We start from the raw sequence: 27169 nt of genomic DNA, 5'->3' as shown, positions 1-27169 counted from the left end.
TTTTCCGATCCCGTTGAGATGAGTCTATTGGTATATGCCATTCGTTTCTCCGGGTCTTGGAACAAAATTGTGTTTTTCAAGTGATATCATAGCCTTTCCGTACACCTTGGTGTACGAGAAAGGCAAAAAGGTTGGTATCAGCAAATTGCGTTACATTTAGCTTCCTAGTTTCTCTCAGCCAGGTATGTAATTATTATTATGACTTTAACTGACATGTCAGATTTCTACTAATTTTATGCAGTCCAATTAAAGACATTGCAGACTTCTAAAAAAAAAAATTGGTATCTCTGCTTCTGATCGAAATTTCTTATACTTCTTTCTGGGAAAAGTATACTCAAATATCTCAAAAATATATCTTATTTTTTTTATAATAAGCTTATATAATGCAATCTTTTGGAATCCTTATAACCATGGACACTTGAAAATTGACATAAATCGTTGAAAAAGGACTTTTGCTAATTTTTTTAAACTTTTTGCTGGAGCGCTTTTAAATGTAATGTATTGAGACATTCTAAATCGTTATCCATCAAAAATTTCATAAAAAAGCCCTAAAAAATGATCAAAAGGTGCTGTTTTACGATTTTCTTGAATTTTCATTTGTCCATAGTTTTAAATATTCCAAAAGTTTGTATTTTATTGAGCTATATTTTTAATATATATTTGCAAAAATGTGAATGACTGCCCATAACACACAATTATGCAAAATTCAATGCAAATCGGAGAAGGTCGAGCCAAAGTTTTTATTTTTTACCCTACGTTTTAGGCAAGAAACTGATCAATAATAGTTAATATGCTCTATTTAGCTTAACGGACACTGTAAATCATATCTACACACTTAGGAAAATTCATGTAAATTTAGGTGCTCTGAAACTGACATTTACGAGCAGTGATGGAAAAGTTCATGATAACTCACTATGACTCGCGAACTTTTCCCATGGTGATCTTCGTTAAATATCGTGAATTTTTGCAACACTGTATACGAGCGTCAATTATGACATAAAATTGAGTCAAAATAGACGCGAAATTCAGCTCAGATTGTCGAGTAACGAACTTTTCAGTCTCGGAGCGCTGAATTTACATGACTTGTTTTTTGACGTCTCATCGTTTATGTCAAAGATGGATTCCGTCACGTGTAAAATTAGGTATTTCTAAGTGTGTAGTTATTGTGTGGTTGGAATGGCTGGAGGAGAATGTGCGTGGAATGATGGTCATGCATGTCGGTTTGTCAGTGAATATCGTGACGTTGGACGAATTCCGTGTCGTTTTCTACCATTTCTGAATCAAGTGCAATTTGAATTCATAATGTATTATAATATACACCATCATCGTTGGATTTGGTGAGTTTGTTCCAGTTGAAGAGCGATCTTTATACATTTGTTATGAGTCTTGTTGTTTTCTTGATTTTGTGAGTTCTTGTGTTTGGCATATGAAGGCTTCTGGCCAGGAGATAGTGAAGTTTTATGGAAGTATCGTTATACATTTCAGATTGTCGTGCATCTTTCGATTTATCAGCACATTATTTGTGAAACAGATGTTACAAAACTGCCATTGGATCTATTGATTTACATTGATTAAGTTTATTAGAAGTTTCCTTAATAAATAAACAACAACAACAACTTATTCAAGCTTATTTTTAGCTGCTCGATGACGAGACATCTTTCATTTTTTTCAGCCTTCGTTCAGCTAAAGGGTGATACGGTCAAAATTTGGTCAATATCAACTTGACGTATTTCTTTCAATTTTGCATTTAAAAAACCTGAACACCCCTCATTTTGAAGGTGTGTGTGTGTAGAATCTTGCTCCTATTTTGATTTTGGAATTCACTCTTCAGTTGTCAAAATGCCGTCCAAGCAAGAAGAGCAGCGTATCAAAATTTTGCTCGCGCATCGCGAAAATCCGAGCTACTCGCACGCAAAGTTGGCAAAATCGCTAAAAGTTGTAAAATCAACCGTTACAAATGTAATTAAAGTGTTTGGGGAACGTTTGTCGACAGCCAGGAAGTCTGGATCGGGGGGAAATCGAAAACCGGAAGCCGCTGAGACGACAAAGAGAGTTGCCGGTAGTTTCAAGCGAAACCCTAACCTCTCTCTCCGAGATGCCGCAAATAAGCTGGGTGTATCGTCTACAACCGTGCATCGAGCCAAAAAACGAGCCGGACTATCGACTTACAAGAAGGTAGTGACTCCAAATCGCGATGATAAACAAAATACGACGGCCAAAGCGCGATCCCGGAGGCTGTACACGACGATGCTGACGAAGTTCGACTGCGTGGTAATGGACGACGAAACCTACGTCAAAGCCGACTACAAGCAGCTTCCGGGACAGGAGTTTTATACGGCAAAAGGAAGGGGAAAGGTAGCAGATGTTTTCAAGCACATGAAACTGTCAAAGTTCGCAAAGAAATATCTGGTTTGGCAAGCCATCTGTACCTGTGGCTTGAAAAGCAGCATTTTCATAGCTTCCGGGACTGTCAACCAAGAAATTTACGTGAAAGAGTGTTTGAATAAACGTCTGCTGCCTTTCCTGAAGAAACACGGTTGTTCCATACTGTTTTGGCCGGATTTGGCATCTTGCCATTACGGTAAAAAGGCCATGGAGTGGTACGCCGCCAACAACGTGCAGGTGGTTCCCAAGGACAAGAACCCTCCCAACACGCCAGAGCTCCGCCCAATTGAGAAATACTGGGCTATTGTCAAGCGGAACCTAAAGAAGACCAAAAAAACTGCTAAGGGCGAGCAGCAGTTCAAGGCAAACTGGCTTTCTGCGGCGAAGAAGGTGGACAAGGTGGCTGTACAAAATCTGATGGCAGGGGTCAAGCGTAAGGCCCGGCAATTCGGATTTGGAAAAGCGGAAGCCTAACTGAATATTTTTCCTGAATTTTATACTAATTGAACTTGAAAAAGAAATTTAATTTGATTTTTTAAATAAACGATTTCACCGATTTACACGCGTTTTCCCTTGACCAAATTTTGACCGTATCACCCTTTAGATCTATTTTATTTTCAGCTCTTCGATGATAGAATATCTTTAGATTTTTTTTTCATCAAAAGATCAGCTAATTACAGATCATTCGGATGAGATACTTTCCAGTAGCTTGTTTAAATATAAATTCAATCTTTACCAAATAACGCCTCAAAAAATTAATTGAGGAGCTTGATGGTTGCCACTTTATATTTAAGAAGTGTTGATTGGAAATCCATATCAAATCCTTCTCAAGAGCACTTGTTGTCGTCGTCTGTGAGGTCGTCTCTGATATAAGGAGCTCGGTGGCCTAGTGGTGACCGATTTTGTGCATTGAGCATTGTTTGGTGTGTGACTGGATGATGGGCAGAATTCGTTTCTGAGGACATGCGGTTTTGTAAATTTCCGAGTTCATCATTTTCTCAGTGTCGAAAACCTTTGTGTTCTGGCTACATCTGCAAATTCTCTGCCAAATCATAGATACGCGTATTTCGTCTACCTCTCGCAGACTTGATCAGTGTCAAGTAAAATACACCACTGAAGAAAGAAAAGCAATTATAACGAAATTCAAAGGAAATAAATCAACACACTCAAAAAGCTCTTCATAAAGGGATTCCGTTAAAAGGATTGTTTTCTCACGGCTAGACACGATATTTACTGCAAAATGTATTGGTTGACCATTATATAGCCCCCTACGATTTGTGCAATCTCATATGCTATGCTATGTTATTCTATGTTAATTATTCATTCCACTCCAAGATCTCTTCTTTGCATTAACTTATATGATTTACTACAAAAAAAATCACTTTCCGTCGTTTTCCGACGTTAGTAAAAGGACTGCATACCATGCCGGAAGGATGGGTTCGAAGCTCGGATCGAGATGATTCTTGTCAAAAGGAGAAACATTCGAACAAATCCTATGTTATTCTTTTTTCATTTCACCGATCCTGATACCATAACCGTAAAACGAATTAAAGGAGACTTTTTTTCCATTATTTTTCATTGTACATGACATATTTATTTCTCCAAATCATTCATGCTCTCCTTCTCGTTCAATAAAGGTCAACTGCTCGTATCATCATCCGTACTGCTGTTAAGTATTCAGTTTTGTTCATCAAGTCATACCATACCGGTTTGGTTTTGAGTTTTCCATTATTGTATGGAATGTTAAGGTTTCTGAAACGAATTAAGAAAAAAAAAACTTGAATGTATCCTGTTACGGTCTGATCTAACCTTTTTACAAATTTGAATTACATAAATGTATCGGCCCTTATTACGAGTGTCAGTTCACAGTGAGAACGAAGTGAAGTGACCACTTGTCAGTCACGGTGAAGAGATTGTCATGTAAATCAAACGGGAATTACTTCACCGTGAGTGATGAGTTGTCACTAAATCGTAAAGTAACACCGGTAATAAGGGCAATCAACTTGTTTTTAGGACGCTCAATAAAAGCGGAAATTGTTGTCTGTCAAAAGATCACCTAGATTGTGAAAACTATGCTGAAAAAACTTTAACCGGAAACCGCTCATTGAATTTACTTCTGTGCAAAAAGTGTTCTACCATTTGGCAACGCAAGAAACCGGTTCCTTTCCGGCAACACTCCACTGTGGTCGGAAACTGCAATCCAGCGAGAAAAAATATTTACTCTGTTTCTTTTAATCTCAGAGGGCTAGTGTGTTCATAGATTTTTTTTAATTTTATTGGACAATGATTAGGGTGGTCCTCAATTTAACTAAAATCTGAAAACTAACCTTTTTATGTTAAGTTAAAGGTGGTTACATTCTTCAGCAAATGTAAAAAATAAACATTCGAGCACTTTTGCTCAAGACATGATTTATCTAGCTCTTCATTCGACCATGCTGATTTATGCTTTAAATTAGGGAGTTCCTGTAAAAATCACTTTTTTACTCTAACTTTTTTGAAAAACATGTTTAAAAAAAATAGTCGTTACCGTATAGCACGTTCGACTTCCCATATCACTTCTATAACTTGTATTTGGATAACATGTGGGACGTTGTTTCCAGCTTCACCATCAAGACGGTCTACTGTATCATTTCCTTGGAAGCCTGCATGGCCGGGGATCCTACAGATTTTAACATTTTTGGATAGCATTGCCGCCTCGATATTTTGGATCCATGGGTGTTTTGTTCTACCCAGCTCCAGCGCAGATAAAAAAACTGGTCAGAGTCAGTTTGAATGATTATTTGCGTCTTGCGTGAAGTGTTGAATGATAAGTTGAGGACGTAGGGCTTTGCTGAGAACACGCTGCTGTATCTTGGCATAGCTTCGGATTTGGTGACGTCTGTTCCAAAAAGGGCTGCACCAACTATATCGTCGCCTTTGGATTCTTCAGTGTAGAGCAACGTCGTTCGGTTACCTCTTGTATTATAGGGTGAACTTTTTCTCGGGGGTCCCTAGCCCTAGTATATTTTCTGACGTCCCAGATGATCGTTGGTTTTGGAACATGCCATTCGCGGTCTGTGTTCCTATGACGTTGCTGTTCTCTGGACGACTGGGGGATCGGTGACATCGCTAGTTTTCTCCAGAAGGTGAATCGTTAGCCATGCTAACGATTGTAGGAACAGTGAGACGAACGGTAACACGTCGCCATGATAGCAAGCGTGAGGCTAGTGACGAAGGCTACGGATGCGAGTCTGACCATCCGGTTGTAAGTTAAGGATAGTATTTTAAGAACCATGTATCCTCCTCTGAGAGGAGAGCAATCTGTAGTGTCCGACTTAAGAGCTTATTATTTTGACTTACTACGACCAATCAGATGTCGTCCGCATATAGAAGAACCTTCACACCATTTGGTACCACACGAAACATAGGTTGCATTTCTACGAGGAACAATGTGACAGGGAATAAAGAACCGTTCTCCAATGGATATAGACCTGAGTGATGTCCTCCTACAGCTACCTTGAAAGTTCGGTCTGCGAGGAAGCTGTTCAGAATGTTGTATTTGCGCCCCGCTACGTGCCATTGCTTCAGTGTCCGTAAAATTCAGTGACTCCAAGTGGTATCGTAGGCTTTGGACAAGTCCAAAGACGCGATTAAGCTATGCTCGTCTTTTACATATAGGCATCTCTCTAATCTCTTGTCCAGATTGTAATGATATCTACATTGGTCAGATGAAAAGGACTTTGAAAAGAACCCAACAAACAATTGCCTATTGAAGAAACGACTTCTTGACGATTTTATTCCACTTCATGCTTAATAATACTTGTACTATTTTTAATAATAACTTCTGTTCAGGCTTTGTTCACACAAATCTGGAGAATTTATTCAACCACAACATCGAAATATTTGGTGTTGAATAAGGTTTGTCGAGAAGCTTTTATTCGACTTACAAAAGTTGTAACAGAGCTTATTCGATCAAATTTTTGATTATTCAGTGTTTATTAGACCATCTGTACTTCCTTAAGCAGTGATGGTATAAAGGTGTATATAGACGCTTGATTCTCATGTGAAATAATGTTTAATTATTACATCATTATACATTTATTAAACGATTATTCAACTACGGGATAATTAATCCGAAAATAACAACGGCACGAGCAGGGTGTTTTCGTTAGTGATTTTGCTGTGTCATTATTTCTGTCGAATTTATTACATACATACATACATACACACACATGTCGTTAAATGGGATTCGAACCATGACCTTCCGATCACCAGCCGCTTGCCTTGCCATCTGAGCTATCCTAGAATACATCATATGAGCAGCTAAATAAGCAATAAAAGCTTGAATCTGAAAACCTATCAGCACTTCCAGCCGTAGCTCTAGCTAATTCAAGGATATGTGAGAATGATTAATTCATTCATAGTTGTTTAACATTAGACCAACGTTACCTCTCCATCTATCTAATTTCGATGGAAAGGATGCTATTCTTTTCAATAGATCTATGAATTGGTTGTCGTGAGTAATACGATTTATGATTACGATTTAAATTAATTAGGAGTAGAACATAAATAAAAAAAGGGTTGAGGCTGGGATTGAACTCGCGACCTTCTACTTGGAAAGCGGAAACGGTAACCACTATGCTACCAATTTCGTTTTGTTGTTAGCCTGAATCACTGTTGTGGAATAATGAATAAATACGCCGTTTGTAAAGCATTTATAAAGCATGAAATTAAAACATGGACGCATAGTGGAATAAGAGCTATTATGCTGACTGTATTCACCTTTTTTCAGCAATATTGTTAAGCAATGCAATGGAATCTAGTAATGGAGCTAGAAAACAATTATTAGACGTATAATAAAGCATGTTATTAAATCAATTGAAACAGTCGGATTAAAGCATCAATGTATGTGCAAATTACACTTATTCAGTATGTTATTAGATCAAACTTCTGGTGTTGAATCAGGAAGACAGTCATCGTTTGTATAGATTTTAATAATTATATCAATCAATCAGAGCAATCAGCGAAATAAAGGCGCATCATCGATCTCAATGAGGTTTTCTGAGCACACAATTTGACAACCCGTTTTATTCAGCATTGCACACTGTTATAAAGCATTTATTCAATATATATGCTTATTTGTGACTCTGAATTGTTTTTGGGCAGTGATGTGGAATAATGAATCTAATACGTCGTTTATAAAGCATTTACAAAGCATTCAACTAAAACATGGACGCATAGTGATATAAGAGCTATTTTTCTGACTGTATTCACCTTTATACAGCAGTATTGTAAAGCAATGCAATGAAATCTAATAATGGAGCTAGAAAACATTTATAAGACGTCTAATAAAGCATTTTATTAAGGCAATTGAAAACAGTCGAATTAAAGCGACAATGTATGTGAAAATTACACTTATTCAGTTTGTTATTAGATCAAACTTCTGGTTCTGAATCAGGAAGACAGTCAACGTTTATAAAGCTTTTAATAAGTTAATTAATCATATCAGAGCAAACGGCGGAATAAAGGCGCATCTATCGATCTCAATGAGCTTTTTTCAGCACATAATTCGACATCTTGTTTTATTCAGCATTGTACACTGTTATGCAGCATTTATTCAATGTGTATGCTTATTTGTGACTGTGAATTGTTTGTTGGGAAGGTTTAAGGAACACATAGCAGAGGTAAAAAAGGCTAACAAAGAGATGGATACAGGACTTCATTATGAATTTAAAACCAAGGTTGCAGAGCATGATTTGACAAAGGATAATATTAATATCCTGCGGAGTGTATCTTCACCTTAGAAACAAGACGTAACAGAAAGTTAAGAAATATTTAAACATAATCCATCAACATTGCTTAATAGAGATCAACCCAACTAAAATTTTCAGCATTATAAGCCAACCTTTCCAGCGTTGTGCTGTAAAGTAGCTGAAACAAAGCTGTAGAAACAGCTACAAGCAGAAGCTTGCAAAATAGATTTGGAGAGCGTTAACTCAACTTTTTCACAACCATTATTCAATTTGTCAGACGCACTGAATAACATCACCCAATAAAAGCTAATGTAACTTGTATGCAAATATTAATCAACTTTCTACAAGCTAAAAGTTTTCAAAACAAAGCTAATAAAGCGAATATATTACTTACCTGATGGCTTCTAAACTAAACAACTCTTACTGAATAAAATAAACATCAAAAGTGCTTTTTCAACAACTAAACAACCTTTACTCAACTAATTCACTTTGTTAGCGCTACGTTGGAAGCTATTTTACAGTCAACTAGGTTTATTTTTAGACTTGTGCAGTTTTACAGCTTTTAATCTGCTTCTTTACAAAGCTGAATTGATTAGTCGAGAAAAGTGATTCATGTGCACTATTATAAAGCCTCTACTCAGCAATCTTGTTGTAGAAAGGCATGTGAATTCGTTAACGTCAGTTCAAAGTGTTCGAATCCAGGTTACGGAACAGTGAAAATAATTTGGTGGTGTGCTTATAAATAATTTCGATTAAGTTAATTCACAGTAAATAAACATGATAAATTCCTCCAACAAAAAAAAAAGCGTAAACAATATTTAACCTGGGGTTAAGAGAAAGCTGTGTAGTGATTATTGGATTATCGGGTAATGGTTTGAGTAAACGCCTTTCAAGTTCACACACAACTAAACAGCAGGATAACAGCTGTGTAGAAGCGTAAATATATATGCAATAAGAGCTTGTCCCAACCGTCACAACAGCCATAAGCAGCTGACTAACTTCGCCAGATTTGCTTGTAAAGGGGTTGAGTAAAGGTTTCCTCATATCGTATAACATTTGAATACAGCTTGAGGCTGTATAAATGAAATGAGCAAAGCGGTTACATTGCGAAAATTGTTAGTTGGGTCGAGACTTTTTAGCATCCCAACTAACAATTTTCGCAATTTAAACACTTTACTCATTTCATTTATACAGCCTCAAGCTGTATTCAAATGTTATACGGTATGAGGAAACCTTTACTCGACTTCTATACAAGCAAATCTGGCGAACTTAGTCTGCTACTTATGGCTGTTGGGACAAACTCTTATTGCATATCTATTTACGCTTCTATACAGCTGTTATCCTGCTGTTTAAATAGTTGTGTGTGAACTTGAAAGGCGCTTTTTCAACCTTTTCCTGGTTATCCAATAATCACTACACAGTTATCTCTTTGCAGCCGGGTTAAATATTGTTTAAGGTTTTTATTGGAGGAATGTATTAACTTTTTTTTCCTGCGAATTAAATTAATCAAATTTAGTTATAAAAGCACACCACCAAATTATTGACCCTTACCCGGAACCTGGAATCGAACTCAAGACGACTGCATTGGCAAACCTCGAAACTACCAACTTAGCTGCGCCAACACATTGAGCGGAAGTAAAAATGTATTCTAGAATGTTTTTTTTTTTTATTTTTTAAATACTTTATTTAAGTAGTGAAAACTTTTGGTTGAGGAGGGTATACACTCAGTTAAAAAAAATAACTTTTTTATGTCTTGTTAAAATTGATGAACACCTATGGAAACATTGAAGATGAAGTCTTTTTAAGAAACTTTGTTCAAAGTTTAAACTTTCTATCTCTCAAGTTGACGAAGATATAGGGTGAAAATGGACTACAAACGGTAGTACACCCTTAAAAAACGTTTTTTCACCATAACTTTTTTCTTTGAATTTTCTGGTGTTTTAAATATTGTACAAAGTTGTAAATGCCTAAAAAATGCACATTTTTGCAGAAGACAGTAAATCGCTATCTCTTTGTTGAAAGGATTTACGCCAGGTTTTACTATTTTTTTACACTATCTTTAAGGGGGTGTACCTTGCAGGTTAGCAGGTATTATCAGCTAATGACAACGTCATTTCATTCAGCAACTTATATCCTACTGTTTCATATACAATCTATAGGGGGATGCTTAATAATTTTTCAAAACATGTACCTCAATGTTTTGCTACGTTTTGCTGTTTTCATGAAGATTTTTCCAAGACATGAAGACAAAAAAACGTATTGCTTACTGTTAATTATGACAAAAGAAATAATTATGATGAATATTTGCACTAGCTATCAAAAGTAAACGGCAATTAAGCAGGTGATAAAACATTTATTCAAACTCTTTTGATTATTGTTTGGTTACAATTTTTATTACAGTTGATCGTTCTCCTCCCAATCTTCATCTCTGGATGAACATGTCATCTCGATCTTTAAAATACTCGGTTCTTTCAAAAACTTCAATGCATCTCCTCTGAATGGAATGCTTTTCCTTCTTGGAATCTTTCGCATTGATGAAATCAATGGGTCTGAAGACACCATCAGTTGGCTTAAAATGTCTTGATTTGTGGCTACACTGTTGAATACAACAAAAAAAAACATAAAGCTTAAATGGAATAACATGATTAGAAAATATCAAAAAGCACAAATCTGTACCGTGAACATTTCCTTGCCCGATGTTCTCGAAAGTTTTTGATGTCCTTAGTTCGGCATTCTTGAAGTTCTTCTGATAGAGTACCAACAGGAAGAATAGAAGCTCTTATAATGTCTGCACTGTGAATCAGGAAAATTCCAGGATTCGTTAGTTCCAACATCAATTACGGGATTAAACGTAAATAAGTTCAAATAAATGTGTTACCACCTGCTGTATAGCCATTTCATATTGATAGCTAGTGCAAATGTTCACCATAATGATTTCTTTTGTTATAATTAACAGTAAGCAACCCGTTTTTTCTTCTTCATGTATGTACATACTTGAAAAAAACAGCAAAACCTAACAAAACATTGAGGTATATTTTTTGAAAATTTATTAAGCATCCCCTTGAATTATATGTGAAACAGTAGGGTATAAGCTGCTGAATAAAATGACGTTTTCATTAGCTGCTAATAACTGCTAACCTGCAAGGTACACCCCCTTAAAGATAGTGTAAAAAAATTGAAAAAACTGGCGTTAATCCTTTCAACAAAGAGATAGCGATTTACTGTCTTCTGCAAAAATGTGCATTTTTTAAGCACTTACAACTTTGTAGAAAATTAAAAAAAAAAACGAGAAAGTTCAAAGAAAAAAGTTATGGTGAAAAAACGTTTTTTAAGAGGGTACTACCGTTTGTAGTCCATTTTCACTCTATAACTTCGTCCACTTGAGAGATAGAAAATTTAAACGTTGGACAGAGTTTCTTAAAAAGACTTTATCTTCAATGTTTCTGTTGGCGAGCCCCTCGCTGCCAGCGCACCTGATGTTGCATAAACCTTGCACCACGCATACACATACAACAGACGGTCGGAAAGCGGCATGACAGGTAACGTCAACGGCTGTCAAAGGGTGAGTAGGATAAGGAAAAACAACAAAACATAAAACACAATATCAAAAAACAGAGTGTGCAGAGAAATCTTACTCTAAGTTACTATTAACATTTAACTTAAATTAGTGTGTTAACCTAAAGGAGCTTACGATTAGTGTTTGCTGACGTAATACTAGGTAATTATACTGCATTGAATTATTGTTATTGAAATTAATGAAATATGTAACATCTAGCATTGCATTGCGTCGTTCCCACCTATTTCGAGCCTAACCTAAACTTATCTGCTAAACTGCACAATCACGGTAAGGCAAATTCAGTTAAACTAATGCTAAAAATTGATTATATTCTAATTGTAAACAGCGACTCCAGCGAAAATACACTATCCGACTAGACAGGGACTGAAAGTAAGGGACTAAACGTAAGTCAAGTTTTCGGTCAACTTATTGTACAGACATACATTTACACCCACTTATGCAATAACCAACATAGAAACATGTTAAAATATGAATTCAGACACACTATTGAATTATATACAACTAACAGAATTCATGTACAACCTTGTTCCCCATCAGGAAAATTATAATCAACCGTTTAACAACACCCACATTCTGTGTTTCATTGCGGTGATTATTATTTTGGAAATAACCCTTGCAGTACCGTTGGTCCGAAAACCAACATCTTATAATTTTCGTTTATGTCGGAAATGTCGAGTCGCGATGGTAATGGTTCCGGTAAGAGAGGAAAGGTTTCATGTAAGGGCAAAACGTCGAAAGTAAACTCGGAGGAACTGGCTGAAAGGGTAGATGTGTCAATAGTGGTCACGGAAGCTACAGTGGAGGATCAAACCTTGGCTGGTAGGACTTGCAAATCCTGCAAAGGTGCAGATACTGACGAGATGGTTCAGTGTGATAAGTGTGACAAGTGGCATCACTTTGGCTGTGTTGGAGTTACGGAGGAGGTAGCAGACCATAGTTGGAGATGTCCAAAGTGCGTTACGGCAAAATGGGCACAGCGAACGGGATCTACTTCCAGCAAACGACTTCAACCAACCGGTGTCGCAAATGATAGCACGGAGATACAGGAGCATGAGAAGTCGGACAGCAAGGAGCAACAACGTTCCGAAAGCAAGAAAGCTGACGAAAGTGTGGCATCGAGCATCCAGTCGTCGTCATCCCGTAGATCGTCCAGGACCCTTTTGAAGCTACAAATGCAGCAGCTAGAGGAGGAAGAAAAGTTGGCGAAGCAGTTTCTTGAGAAAAAGTACGCACTTTTGCAGGAAGCAGCCAGCGGGAGGAGTTCAACGACTAGTTCTAGCATGAGCAGAGTACGAGACTGGGTGAGTGTCAACAACACACGTCGACAAGAAGGTGGTATGTTGAACCCGGACGCAGATGTCTTCGATCCACAGCGGTACTCAACGCAGAATCCAGGAACGTTAGTAGGCATGAATCTGTTAGCAGCACCGAGAGAGCATTCAATTCCACTGAGACAGGATCAAAGTACCATTGGACGAACCTTTTCGATGAGAGAAATGTCCAGTGGTGCAACGGGACCAGCGAGTACGCCTGTGGCAGTCTGCAATCAACAACGCAGAGTGGCCGATAGGGCTGTGTATTCTTCGATGCGTGGCCAACAGGATCTTACATGTCAACACGTTCCAATATCAAGCGCGGAAGGACATCAGTACGTCCCCGAGCGTACTCTGTCGCGTCTACAATGTTCCAGAGGACAACCACGATTTGAGGAAGACTTTGACGATCCATGTCCACTCACCAAGAGACAGCTGGCGGCGCGTCAGGCATTATCGAAAGACCTGCCAAGCTTTTCAGGGAATCCAGAGGAGTGGCCTATATTTTTCTCGGCCTTTACCAACTCAACAGCCATGTGTGGGTTCACAGACGCAGAAAACGCAATCCGGCTACAGAAAAGCCTAACAGGAAAGGCATACGATGCAGTGAAGAGTCGCTTGATGCACCCGTCGAACATGAACCAAGTCATCGCTACGCTACGGATGAGATTTGGGCAGCCAGAAGCCATTGTCCACTCGCTGATTGCAAAAATTACAGCCCTGCCGGCGTTAAGAGAAGACAAACTCGAAACGATAATGGATTTTGCCGTTGAAGTTCAAAACTTTTGCGCCATCGTGGACGCGTGCGAGTTGGAGGAGCACATGTATAACGTGTCGCTGTTGCATCAACTCGTCTGCAGATTGCCACCGTCCATCAAACTGGACTGGGCCAGGTATCGCCAAACGCTTCCTAGGGCCAACCTGGCGAACTTCGGAAACTGGATCTATTCCCTAGCAGAAGCAGCTAGTATGGTGACCATCCCTGGAATTCAAGATCCCAAGCCCTCGCGGAACGAGCCACGGCCCACCAAGAAGGGCAGCGGCTTCCTTAACGCGCATTTGGACTCGAATGCTCCAGAATCGCATTCGTGGAAGGAGACTGTTCAAAAACATTCGAACAACGAGTGCCCGGTTTGCAAGTCCAGTTGCAAAGCAATTGAAAAATGCAAACAGTTCTTGGAGTTATCGAGAGATTCCCGGTGGGCTGTGGTTCACGACTTCAGTCTGTGTCGTCGCTGTCTGGGGAAACATAACGGTGGTTGTAAGGCCCAGGCGTGCGGAAAGGATGGTTGTACGCGGAAGCATCACGCACTACTTCACAACGAGAATCAGAGCAAGAAGGATGCGGACCCGATCACCGACGAAAGTCAGCCAGATCGACAGGATGTGAGCTCATCAAGACATGAGTGCAACACTCACCGCTCTAGCTCCAGCACTTCTCTATTCCGTTACATCCCAGTCACACTGCACGGAAAGAGCGGGTACGTGCAGACGTTCGCATTCTTGGACGAAGGTTCAAAGCTTACCCTCATGGACCAAGACCTAGCTGACAAGCTCGAATTGGATGGAGTGGAAAGCCCACTGTATCTTCGCTGGACCGGTGGCACTGAGCGTTGCGAGAGAGACTCCTAAATCACTACCGTTTCGATTGCGGGCAAGTTCGACGGAGCAAAGATGTTCAAACTAAATGAAGTGCGAACGGTGAAAGAGCTTCAGTTGCCACGGCAATCCCTAGACGCAGGAAGCATGAAGGAACAGTATCCGTATCTGCGTGGCCTACCCATCGAGTCATACGAAGACGCCCGACCACGAATTCTGATCGGCCTGAAGCACGCAAACGTTAGTCTCGTACTGCGGAGCCGAGAAGGAAAGCAGGAACAACCAATTGCCATCAAGACGCGATTGGGGTGGACCGTGTGTGGTGGAAGCGACGGCGAAAATGCGCCGAACATGGTACACTACTCGTTTCACGTGGGGTCACGTGACGACCATTCGGACGAAGATCTGCACCAAGCCATGAAGGAATATTTCGCCCTCGACAGTCTTGGTGTGATGAAATCGAGTGAAGCGCTGCTGTCCTCCGAGGATCAACGAAGCTGTAGAATGCTGGAATCGCTAACCAGTCTCAAAGGTGACCGGTACGAAACAGGATTACTTTGGCGTTACGACGACATCCGTCTACCCGACAGTCGGCCAATGGCATTACGCCGGCATAGCTTGCTGGAGAAGCGCATGAGGAAGGATCCCGATCTGGCCAAAGCCCTGAACCAGAAAATTGCAGAATATCTTTCGAAAGGATACATACGACAGCTGACCAAGGAAGAAGAAGATCGACCTGTTTCACGTGCCTGGTACCTACCGGTATTTCCGGTGTTTAATCCGAACAAGCCCGGGAAAGTGCGAATAGTGTGGGATGCAGCTGCAAAGATCTTCGGAGTATCACTGAATTCCGCTCTGATGAAGGGCCCTGACCAATTGTGCTCGCTCTGCTTCATTCTCCTGCAATTTCGAGAACACTCGATAGGGCTAACCGGTGATTTACGCGAGATGTTCCACCAGGTGAAGATCCGGGAACAGGATTGGCCATGTCAACGGTTCTTTTGGACAGACGAATCTGGGAAAGTCGTCGTGTTCGAAATGTGCGTCATGACCTTCGGTGCGTGCTGCTCACCCAGCAGCGCACAGTTCGTTAAGAATCTGAATGCGGAGCGGTTTGTTGGGAAGTATCCACAAGCAGTCGACGCCATCATCAAACGGCACTACGTGGATGACATGCTGGTGAGTGTAAGCACGGAAAAGGAAGCTGTTCATTTAGCCAACCAAGTCAAGTACGTCCACTCCCAAGGCGGATTCGAGATCCGCAACTGGATATGTAATTCCCCTGCGGTTCTGAAGTCACTGGGAGAAGATGACGCGAAGGTAAAGAATCTGGACCTGACGGCAGAAGTGGCTACGGAAAAAGTGCTAGGATTGTGGTGGTGCACTGATAAGGATACGTTCACGTTCAAGGTAGGATGGACTCGCTACGACAAAGCGCTGCTGGAAGGACAACGACGTCCCACGAAGCGCGAAGTACTGAGGGTACTCATGTCAATCTTCGATCCTCTTGGTTTGATTGCTCACTTTCTCATCTACCTGAAGGTCATACTGCAGGAAATATGGCGCTCAGGAGCCCAATGGGATGAGGAGATTAACGACGAATTGTTTTTGAAGTGGCAAACCTGGTTGCGTGTGCTACCTGAAGTCGAAAGCGTACAAATACCTCGATGTTATCACGCTCAGGAGTTCTCCGATCGCGTAACAGAGCTGCATACGTTTGTCGACGCCAGTGAAAATGGATTCGCTGCCGTTTCGTATCTTCGATTCTCCGACGGCAAAGAGGTGGAATGTACTCTCGTGGCAGCAAAATCCCGAGTCGCTCCTTTGAAATTTCAGTCGATCCCCAGGCTGGAGCTGCAAGCCGCAGTTCTCGGTGCAAGGCTAGCACAAACCATCGCAGAATCCTTGACCATCAGAGTAGCACGACGCTGCTGGTGGACCGATTCCCGAGATGTACTGTGTTGGATCAACTCGGACCACCGTAGGTTCACACCGTTCGTGGCGCACCGAGTTAGTGAGCTCCTCGATACTACGGAAGCAACTGAGTGGCGCTGGGTACCAACGAAAGAAAATGTTGCAGACGACGCCACGAAGTGGCAGGGGCGACCGGACTTGAGTGTTGGTAGCAGGTGGTTCAACGGTCCCAAATTTCTCTGGCGGAGTGAAGCTGACTGGCCACAGCAAACGAATGTGAACAAGTCAACGCAAGAAGAACTGCGATCCCATCTAGTCGCACACGTCTCGACATCGTCACCGGCGCTATGCGTTACCGATTATTCCAGCTGGAAACATCTAGTCAACGTAGTCGGACTCCTCTTCCGCTTCCTGACCAACTGTCGCCGTAGGATCATGCATCAACCTAGTCGCACTGGTCCACTGTATATGGAGGAGATACGTGCAGCTGAAGAGAGTGTTATACGCCAAGCCCAACAGGATACTTTCGCTGAGGAGATTGCTGCCATATTTCAAGGAAAGCCGTTACCACGAAGCAGCCCGCTGTTCAAATCATCTCCGTTCATCGACGATAGCGGGATCTTGCGTATGCGCGGACGCACATCTTGCTGCCGCTTCATCACCGACGAAGCGAAGAACCCGATAATTTTACCCCGTGACCACCACGTGACCACATTGATCATCACCCACTATCATGTCAAATACCACCACCTCAACCAAGAAACCGTAGTCAACGAGCTGAGACAGAAGTACTCCATTCCACGAATCCGCGTTTGCTGTGCCAAGGTCAGAAGAAACTGCCAGCGTTGTAAAAACGATCGAGCTGTGCCGAATCCTCCGATTATGGCTGACCTCCCTGAGGCAAGATTAGCAGCGCATTCTCGACCATTCACCCACGTAGGAATCGACTACTTCGGTCCCATGGAGGTCACTGTTGGCAGGAGGGTTGAAAAACGGTGGGGAATGCTAGCCACTTGCATGACCACGCGAGCAGTGTACATTGAAGTCGCACACTCTCTCAGTACAGATTCATGCGTGATGGCCATCCGCAATCTGATTGCCCGTCGCGGAGTTCCACGCTACATATACTGCGACCGTGGAACCAACTTTGTGGGCGCAAACAATGAGCTAGGTCGGGTGGTACGAGAGCTCGATCATGAAGCAATGATGAAGGAGTTCGTCAGCTCCGAAACTACCTGGTCCTTTAATCCACCATCGTCACCACACATGGGTGGGAGCTGGGAGCGCCTGATCCGCAGTGTGAAGACCAGCCTCAAGTCTCTAAACTTGCCTCGACGTCCATCGGACGAAGTATTGCGCAACGCATTAGCCGAGATCGAGAACACACTGAACTCGAGACCACTTACGCATGTTCCGATCGAAGACAACGCCGCCCCAGCTCTCACACCCAATCACATCCTTCTGGGAAGCTCAAACGGAGCCAAACCGCTCACCACACTTGATGATAGCGGTGCCGCAGTGCGTCAGTGTTGGCGTGCTTCGCAAATCATCGCCAACCAGTTCTGGAGACGTTGGGTAGCTGAGTACCTACCGGAGATTACGCGTAGGACTAAATGGTACGCTTCCAGTATGCTACCGGTAAAAATCGGCGACGTAGTCGTCATAGTGGACCCTAACCATCCTCGCAACTGTTGGCCCAAAGGAAGAGTGATTGCGACACGCCCCGGACGAGATGGAGAGGTGAGATCGGCGACAATTCGAACCGCCACTGGTGTATACGAACGACCGGTGGTTAAGCTAGCCGTATTGGACATCAGACGCGACGAGATGTAGTCGACCAGGGGGTTGACGTACCCGGGGGATTGTTGGCGAGCCCCTCGCTGCCAGCCCACCTGATGTTGCATAAACCTTGCACCACGCATACACATACAACAGACGGTCGGAAAGCGGCATGACAGGTAACGTCAACGGCTGTCAAAGGGTGAGTAGGATAAGGAAAAACAACAAAACATAAAACACAATATCAAAAAACAGAGTGTGCAGAGAAATCTTACTCTAAGTTACTATTAACATTTAACTTAAATTAGTGTGTTAACCTAAAGGAGCTTACGATTAGTGTTTGCTGACGTAATACTAGGTAATTATACTGCATTGAATTATTGTTATTGAAATTAATGAAATATGTAACATCTAGCATTGCATTGCGTCGTTCCCACCTATTTCGAGCCTAACCTAAACTTATCTGCTAAACTGCACAATCACGGTAAGGCAAATTCAGTTAAACTAATGCTAAAAATTGATTATATTCTAATTGTAAACAGCGACTCCAGCGAAAATACACTATCCGACTAGACAGGGACTGAAAGTAAGGGACTAAACGTAAGTCAAGTTTTCGGTCAACTTATTGTACAGACATACATTTACACCCACTTATGCAATAACCAACATAGAAACATGTTAAAATATGAATTCAGACACACTATTGAATTATATACAACTAACAGAATTCATGTACAACCTTGTTCCCCATCAGGAAAATTATAATCAACCGTTTAACAACACCCACATTCTGTGTTTCATTGCGGTGATTATTATTTTGGAAATAACCCTTGCAGTACCGTTGGTCCGAAAACCAACAGTTTCCATAGGTGTTCATCAAATTTAACAAGACATAAAAAAGTTATTTTTATTATCTGAGTGTATACCCTCCCTAACCAAAATTTACCACTACTTAAATAAAGTACTTCAAAAATAAAGAATTATTCTAGAAAACAACAAAAAGCTATACTCAATAGTTTCGTCGCAAATAGCCATGTCCCACTGTTTTTGAATTCGTCCCACTGTGTAAGGTAATAAATTTCATAAGGAATGTTGGGATAATTTCCTACAAAAATAATGGTAGTTACTCAAATATTATTGGCTTACCATTACGTTATGGCATCAATAAAAAAAGACCAAAGTAATGGTCGCGGTGGTATTATGTCCCCAACACAGTTGAAATATTTGACCGATTTGGCTCAAATTTTGAACAAAGCCTCAGAATTGCATGGAAAACCAGTAACATTATATAACGAGGGGAGATAATTATGTTCTAGTCTTCTTAATGACATCTTAAGCAAAAAAAAAAAAATGCTATTTTTATTGTATAAAAATGAAATGTTATAATAAAAAAATCTCAACAAATTTCAGTAAAATTGCCATTAATGTGCATATATTTTAAAAGTACTGACGTTTTGCTTTCCTAAACCGTTAAAAAATAAAAAAAGGTTGTGAAATTATTGATTTACTCTTGATAGTAGCCAAAATTGGTTTTTTAACAATAAGTATTAATTTGAGAAATGATGAAGTTTTCGATTTATTTTTACTGTTGTCATTCTTGCATTTATCGCATGGATCCGACTCTAATTGAAAGGTACCGCTATTTATACCCTTCGGAGTGTTGGAATACCCTCCAAAGGCGCGCCCTTTTGTCAGTCAAAATTGGATTTCTTAGCAACAAAATTAAGGAATGACACCGATAATGACTATGCATCAGAACCCTAGTCTTAACCACTTCAAACTGGGGAACAACGAATAGAAGATTAGGAATCACATAGATGAAGACTAACTAACTCATTTTTTCCTTGTTTCAAGATCATCCTCGGTGGACAAAGCCGAGTTTTGTCACTATCAACAAGGCATTAAAAGTAACTAGGACTAAGATGTGTTTCTTTGATTACTGAAAAATCCTGTTCCCCTAGTTTGAAGTAGTCGGGACTAGGAATCGGTGGTAGATCTTACGTCCCGTAACGTACCACGAAAAGGTGATCTACCCACGTTACGGGGCAAACTACTTGAAAAGTTCGTTCAATTTATATTTTATTTGTAACACTGTGTAATTTGAACCACCACCATAATACATACCCGTTATGACAGCTCAAGTACCACCAACCGCTCGTGTATAATTGCGCGCATGTATTCGTCGAGGAGAATTTACATCCACTATGTACTTTCAGTGCATCACCTGCCGAGCCTGTGACATATGATCCGAACTTAAGTATATAACTCTCAAACTCGCTACCGATAGTGAACTGGCGGTATTCGGCGTCGTAGACTGTTCCGTTCTCGCCATTTAGGACGACCCGCGCTTGATAGTTGCCACTGCGCGTTATCTGATGCATCTTTTCCAACCCTAGCCAAAATTCGCCCTGCAGTGAGCCGAACCCATTTCGGTACTGGGTCCAGGTTCGGTCGAAATTTATGTTCCCGTTGAAGCGGCGATGCACTACAATCCAACCGTCGCCATACGTCGTACCATACTCGCAATACACGGGAAATGGGGCTATGGTTGATAGGTGGGGTCGAATATTGTAGACTCCGTTAACTTTGGTAATATCCGGACAGGCTGGTAGACCTGATATGAATGGTAAACTTTAATATTCCGTTTCATCTTTTAAATTTATGATTCTTTTATTGTCGGTCAAGTTGAACACCGGAAAATCCCACACGGGACTTGTTCTGTAGATTCAACATATCATCGGACATAGTGCGCATTATAGCGCACCGTTGTGCGAATACAGCGCACTATGACCGACAGAACAAAACAAGGGTAAAATCGATTTTCGCGCGTGCAAGGTTTACCGGTTTTCAACTGTACCGATAATTCTGTTTAAAGACAATGTGATGTTTTGAGCTATTTTTTCACCAGCATTGTTCTGTTCGTTTCGCAAGTGTTCTAAATTGGTAAGTAAGACTTCGTAACCAAATCCAAGCGATTGCTGGGAAGTTGCTACACTCAGGAAAATCAGCATAAGGTACAATGTCCACATTTTGTGTGATCTGAAATTAAAAAATGATGTGCATGTATATATTAAAATGTATTGAATAAGAAGTCCATATATAAGCAGAAATGTGCTGACCAATGCAATCCAGTTTACCAATCAAAGCAAAGTGGCTGAGAGGGAGATAGGGATGGTCTTCATATTGTATGTATTGCGTAATTCTTCATAACCAAATGGCAAGCCAGTCGGCCGATTGGTCACGTGATTGTCGTAAAAGGGTTTTTTTTTTTTCTCTTACTGGATGACGATGAAGATGATGATCAAGAAATGGAAAACGGAGGAGAGCATAAACTGACCCTACTGAATTCGCCGGGTAGTAGTTTGCGGGCATCATCGTCTGAACAGGGAGGGAAAGAGACGATCAACTTCAGACTCACCGGGGACTAAACGAATCGGATGGTTTGGTGTGTGAAGGTTGCAATTTTCTCGCTGGTTGTGTTGTTTAATGAGGAGTGCCAAAACGAATCAGATCGATTATCATAACCGGTGAAATCGGTTTGCATTTTCCAGTGGGTTGATACTTTTCACATTTCGTTCTGATCGTTTGACAGTTTCCTTGTATTGTTGGTTACCATACTTACCGAATGCCACAAGTATGCTCCGTTAAAATTGATAAGATGATCCATAAGAAACGAGAATATTAATAAATAAAAAAAACTTTGAATGAGCATTATAGCAATCATTCAATACAGCTTCAATCCCCTATAGGCGCAGCTGGATTTCAGAATAGAGGGATGTGTCGTTTTTTTTGGTCGACTGAATGAGTCATTTTATAAACTCAAATGGAAGCCAATTTGTGGCACTTTGTTTTCTAGTAGTAAAATGCTTGCGAATTCTATAACCGTGCTATTAATATTTTAAACCACCGCGAATCGTTGATTCGCACGCATGGCAGCTTACTTCCAAACGATGCACTAAATTGATTATGATCACGAAATGTAAATTTTCCCGGAGAATCGCTTCCCACAAAGTTTGAGACTATAAAATCGACTGGAGAATCGTAAAGCCCTTCAGTTCTGTTTATTAAATACATTGAAGCTCATCTCCTAGCATGTCGTCCAAGGTTTGTTGGATTTTGTTGTTGTGCTGCACTGTCTTAGCTCCCAAAGTCGAATGTTACGATACTAAATACGACAACGTCAACTTGGATGATATCTTCAAGAGCAAACGTCTTCTCAACAACTACATCAACTGTTTGAAAAATGTCGGCCCCTGCACTCCCGATGCAAAAGAACTGAAAGGTATTATCGATTCCGTTTGATCCATTCATGGTTACTTGAATACTTCTCCACAGAGAGACTACCGGACGCGTTGGAAAGTGACTGCCAACATTGTTCCGATAAGCAGAAGATCGGTGCCGACCGGGTGATTCGTTTCATCGTCGATAACCAACCGGATGATTTCAAGATTCTGGAGTCCATGTACGACCCTGAGGGTGAATATCGGCGCAAATATCTGAGTGACCATCCCAGTTTCCGTGATCAGCTCCCATCGACGGACGAGTCGCCTACCAGCGATGCAACCGAGAAATCAGCCGACGATCAGTCGACCGAGGAAGCAGCTGCACAAGATCAAGGTCCATCCGACGGTCGTCGTTAGAGAAGTGGGAAATCGGTCCTATCTTCGTTTTATTTTCGAGTTAGTGAATCGTTCGCAAGGTGAATAAATATCCAAAAAAACCAAGTGTCCATTTGTAGCATCCATCTCGCATGGCAACAGCCAATGACATCCACTTACAAAAAGCGATAGAATGATTAAGGCTGTGTTTGTAAATTTTCACTTAAATTTGATAGGGGAATTCACGTGTTCTCGTCCATCTATGCAGCGCCCGCACTTGTAGTGTCACATTCGAAAAAGGTTTTTCCTGAAAAATCGACGAACATTTAGCGTTTTTGCGAATATTATTGAACGAAATTTAAATTTGAGCTGGTTAAACCGGCCTTGTGAAGTCAAATTGAATCACTTGAATCGGGAGAACTGAAGGTAAGAGCTCAGTGCTGAGAAACCTATGTTTTTATAAATTTATCTTTCATTTGAGTAGAAGTTACTCTCCCTCTGAGTTTTCCACTTTTGAGTCGATTTCAACTCAGTTACTGAGCTACTCTCGTTGGCCGTATGAACATTGCTTGTACATTGTCCTCGAATGTTGTCTACAGTAAGGCGATTTGCAGTTCGAAGATGCACTGAAAACAAATCTTCCTCAGAGAGTGAGTCACTTTTACTCATTCGTATGGAGAAATTTCTAAAAGTCCAGGTTACTCATGCGCTCAGTGAACTACGCTTATAGAAATGTTTCCATACGAATGAGTAAAAGTGGCTCAAAACTTAGTAAACTTGATAGCTCACTCTCTTAGTTAGTTTCGTTTTCAGTGAAAATTTTTGACTTCTTACCCCCCACAGTAACTCTCAAGTTAATTAAAAGTACTTCATTCGAAAAAAAAAAGGCCTTTTGAAGCAACCCTCCTATACATAGAAGTTCAAAATTTTGAAATGTGCATCATCAAGCCTTTTTAAAAGATAGCCGATTTTAGAGGACTTTCAAGCAGCACCTTGCACTGCGGCAAAAGAACGTAAGAATTCCATAAGAATAACTTATGAATTTTAGCCATAAGAAATCGGTATGAATTTCATTAATTGGCCTTATGAAAACCAAAAAAAAAATAAAATAAAACGGAGCAGACTGGAACCGAATCATGGACGCTTAGATTACGGGGCGTACAAGAGCTACCTAATTATAGCTGAAAATCATTCATAAGTCACGCTTATGAAATTCATATGTGTCGTTCATAAGTCAAGCCATATGAAATTTTTAAGTTTATTGATCTCAGTGTGCCATGCCAGTTTTATCCCCAGCGGGTGATGGAAAATATCTCTATCTACCCGAGGCCAAAATAATTGTCTTTGTAACAAAATTTACAAATGGTTAAGTGTACAGGCTTAGAAATCTGTCATTTATCAACTGGTCACTGAAGTTGAAAGCAGACGTGAAGTTTCAGTTTGGACGCATTAAATAGCCATGAGAAAGATCGCCGACACGGTCACTGAGAATAACTCAGGGAGAGAGTCACTTTTTTGGCAGTTTCAGAGGTATGGAGAAATTTCCAAAAAAAGCAGGAACTCAGCGCTGAGTACCGCAGTTTTTAGAACTTTCTCATACAACTGAGATTGATTTCCTACGCAAGTTCAATCTTTGAGAAGCATATGTTTAGCAATACTTGTCATAGTTCATTTTAGTAAACAAACTAACACTTCTTTGTTGTGTGTCACCTTTGTATAAAGCGCCTCGGTGTGCGGTAACGAAATTTTCTTCATTACCGTATAGTTTCCGTTCTGACGCCTTCCGAGTGGCACGATGGTTCACTTGTTCTGCATGTCAAGTCTAGATCAACAATAGAAAAGGGCCCATCAGCATTTGTAAACAAACCGTTCCAAAGCCCTTTACTAACAAACCGAAGGCCACCCACGCAAACCAACACCATCATCGGATAGGGGAAACTTCTACCTACACGATGATGGTACTGGTTTGTGTGGGCGGCCTTCGATTTGTGAGTAATGGGCTTTGGAACGGTTTGTTTACAAATGCTGATGGGCCTTTTTCTATTGTTGATCCAGAAGTGTTCAATTTAATTTGAATAAAATTGTGCACGTCATTCTCTCGTGCATTTGGAGTCTTCTTCAGTGAGCCTTGAGTTGCGATAATGAGGAATATGTGCGACAAAGTATGACGATGTGTCAAACGGCGGTGATTATTTTCTGGTCAGCCTGAAGTTTTGTGCTCCTATCAGTGCTGTTCAAGGACGTAGCCAGGTTTCGAGCTAAGAAGCGTCGAAAAAAAAAATTACTATGGAAAATTTGGCCGAATGCCGTTTCACCAAACGCCATTTCACCGAAAGCCTTTGTGTTGCTGAGTTTAGGGGGGCAGTTGTCCTCCCCTCTCACCCCCAAATGGTTACGCCTATGGTGCTGTCGCTTGTCATAGCAAATCTAGAGCTGGTTACTCACTAATTTTTCATATCGTCAGGCTCATGCAATACTGTCAACTCAAATTGTAATCGTCGAAAATTTCACTTTTTTTCATGTTGAGGCTTGTCCAGGTTTAAAGGATTGCAATGTTTTGTCCTCTAGAGGAATGTACAGCCTTTGTAAATAAGGTGACATTATTTGGTTTTTGTATGCTTTTAACAGATAAAACAGAAAAGTGGTAAATTTTGAGTTGTGACAGTATTGCACGAACCCGAGGATATGTGTGCCCACACCCACCTCAAATCCATACGCTCCCGTTAGGAACCGCCCATAAATGTGTGTAATTTAGGAATGTACACACAATAGAGATTCCTCTAATTAAAATAGGGGTTCGACCAAAACTAATATACTATCCGCCTGCCTTAAAACTTAAAAATACAAATTTTTCGTCTATTGGCTTTTCAGTTCAACGGTTGATCAATACTCTACGACGTCTTATGTCTGACGTTTCGGTTTATGGACTTCGACTTCTTCAGGGAATATAAATGTGTCCTGTCTTTCATTCAGCTCATAAAGATTTAAAATCTACCCCTGGATCGAAACGTTGGCGATTATAAAACTGTAATCAACATATTTTCTTGCATTTTCAAATTGCAGCAGTACGGTCTTCCAATCTTCCTAGTGAAGATCATAAACAACTATCTATCAGACAGGACGTTCCGAGTCTCTCTGAATGGCATCACATCGGATGCTTTCAACATCGGTACCGGGGTTCCACAAGGAAGCATCCTTGGCCCCATCCTATTCAACCTGTTCACCTCCGATATGCCGGCTCTCCCTGATGGTGGATCGTTGTCTCTGTTCGCAGATGACACATCCATCGTCTACAAGGGTAGGGTCATCGAAGCTCTGACTGCCAAACTTCAGAGAGGCCTGGACGTCTTGTCTGAATATTTCAACAGCTGGAAGATCCGTATCAACACGTGTAAGGAGGATCCTGGTAGGGCCTCCAAATTCCGACTTATGCGCCAGACGACGAGAGTCGTCTGCCAGAACTCAAGGTTGGATTGCCCACCAGGATCCTCCTTACATTGGCGCCCAACGTGGGGCACCAATGTAAGGAGGATCCTGGTAGGGCCTCCAAATTCCGACTTATGCGCCAGACGACGAGAGTCGTCTGCCAGAACTCAAGGTTGGATTGCCCGCCAGGATCCTCCTTACACACGGCAAAGACCCAGGTCATTATCTTTCCACACTCTAAATCTCCTAGACTTGTTCCGTCGGCGAATAACAAGATCTGCCTGAACGGCACAGTGGTGGAATGGTCCAAAGAGGTCGTATACCTTGGGCTAACACTAGACAGCAAGCTTCTTTTCAGGGAGCACGTTGGCAAAACAAAAACCAAGTGCAACATCTTGATAAGATCGTTGTATCCACTTATCAACAGGAAGTCAACCCTGTCCCTGAAAAATAAGCTTGCTGTCTACAAACAAATCATCCTTCCTGTAATCGAGTACAGTATGCCAATCTGGGAGAGTTGCGCAAAATGCCATCACCTTAAACTCCAAAGGATCCAGAACAAGATCCTTAGGATGGACCCCTAAGACCCCGTGGACTAGAAATTCTGAGATCTACCTCATGGCTGGAATTCAGACATTAGACGAACGGAGAGTATTCATCCTGGAAAGGTTCAGAGACACCTGTCTGAGATATCATCAGATCACACGTGATCTAGCACGTTAGGTTAAGTTATACTCGTAGTTAGGTAGTTAGGTAGGTTATCACTTTTTTCAATTCAAATAAAACACATCCCCAAAGGGATATTCTGTAAACTAGTTGAAAAACGCAAATATTAAATTAGAATAT

At 41.0% G+C, this 27169-nt stretch overlaps 3 protein-coding genes across 3 annotated transcripts in view; 2 read left to right on the top strand and 1 right to left on the bottom strand.

The window, feature by feature from the left end:
• The window catches only part of LOC135705731 (E3 ubiquitin ligase Rnf121), a 598717-nt gene that overhangs the window by 419924 nt on the left and 151624 nt on the right, over positions 1-27169 (bottom strand). The gene's annotated exons all lie outside the window — the stretch shown is intronic.
• On the top strand, positions 14781-18368 carry LOC135705687 (uncharacterized). Its single transcript, XM_065227472.1, has 2 exons — positions 14781-14850; positions 14883-18368. Exon 2 carries the CDS (start codon positions 14958-14960, stop codon positions 18351-18353), a length of 3396 nt encoding a protein of 1131 aa, XP_065083544.1. The 5' UTR covers positions 14781-14850; positions 14883-14957; the 3' UTR covers positions 18354-18368.
• Positions 21361-23939, top strand: LOC135705747 (ejaculatory bulb-specific protein 3-like). The gene is made up of 2 exons (XM_065227596.1): positions 21361-22581; positions 22635-23939. Exons 1-2 carry the CDS (start codon positions 22392-22394, stop codon positions 22937-22939), a joined length of 495 nt encoding a protein of 164 aa, XP_065083668.1. The 5' UTR covers positions 21361-22391; the 3' UTR covers positions 22940-23939.

This window comes from Ochlerotatus camptorhynchus, unplaced genomic scaffold (assembly GCF_037179485.1).
Source record: "Ochlerotatus camptorhynchus isolate MF236.1 unplaced genomic scaffold, CSIRO-AGI_Acam_v1.1 ptg000274l, whole genome shotgun sequence".
Lineage (NCBI taxonomy): Eukaryota > Metazoa > Arthropoda > Insecta > Diptera > Culicidae > Ochlerotatus > Ochlerotatus camptorhynchus.
Note: the sequence above shows the minus strand (reverse complement) of the source record. Positions and strands in the feature narration are given on the sequence as shown.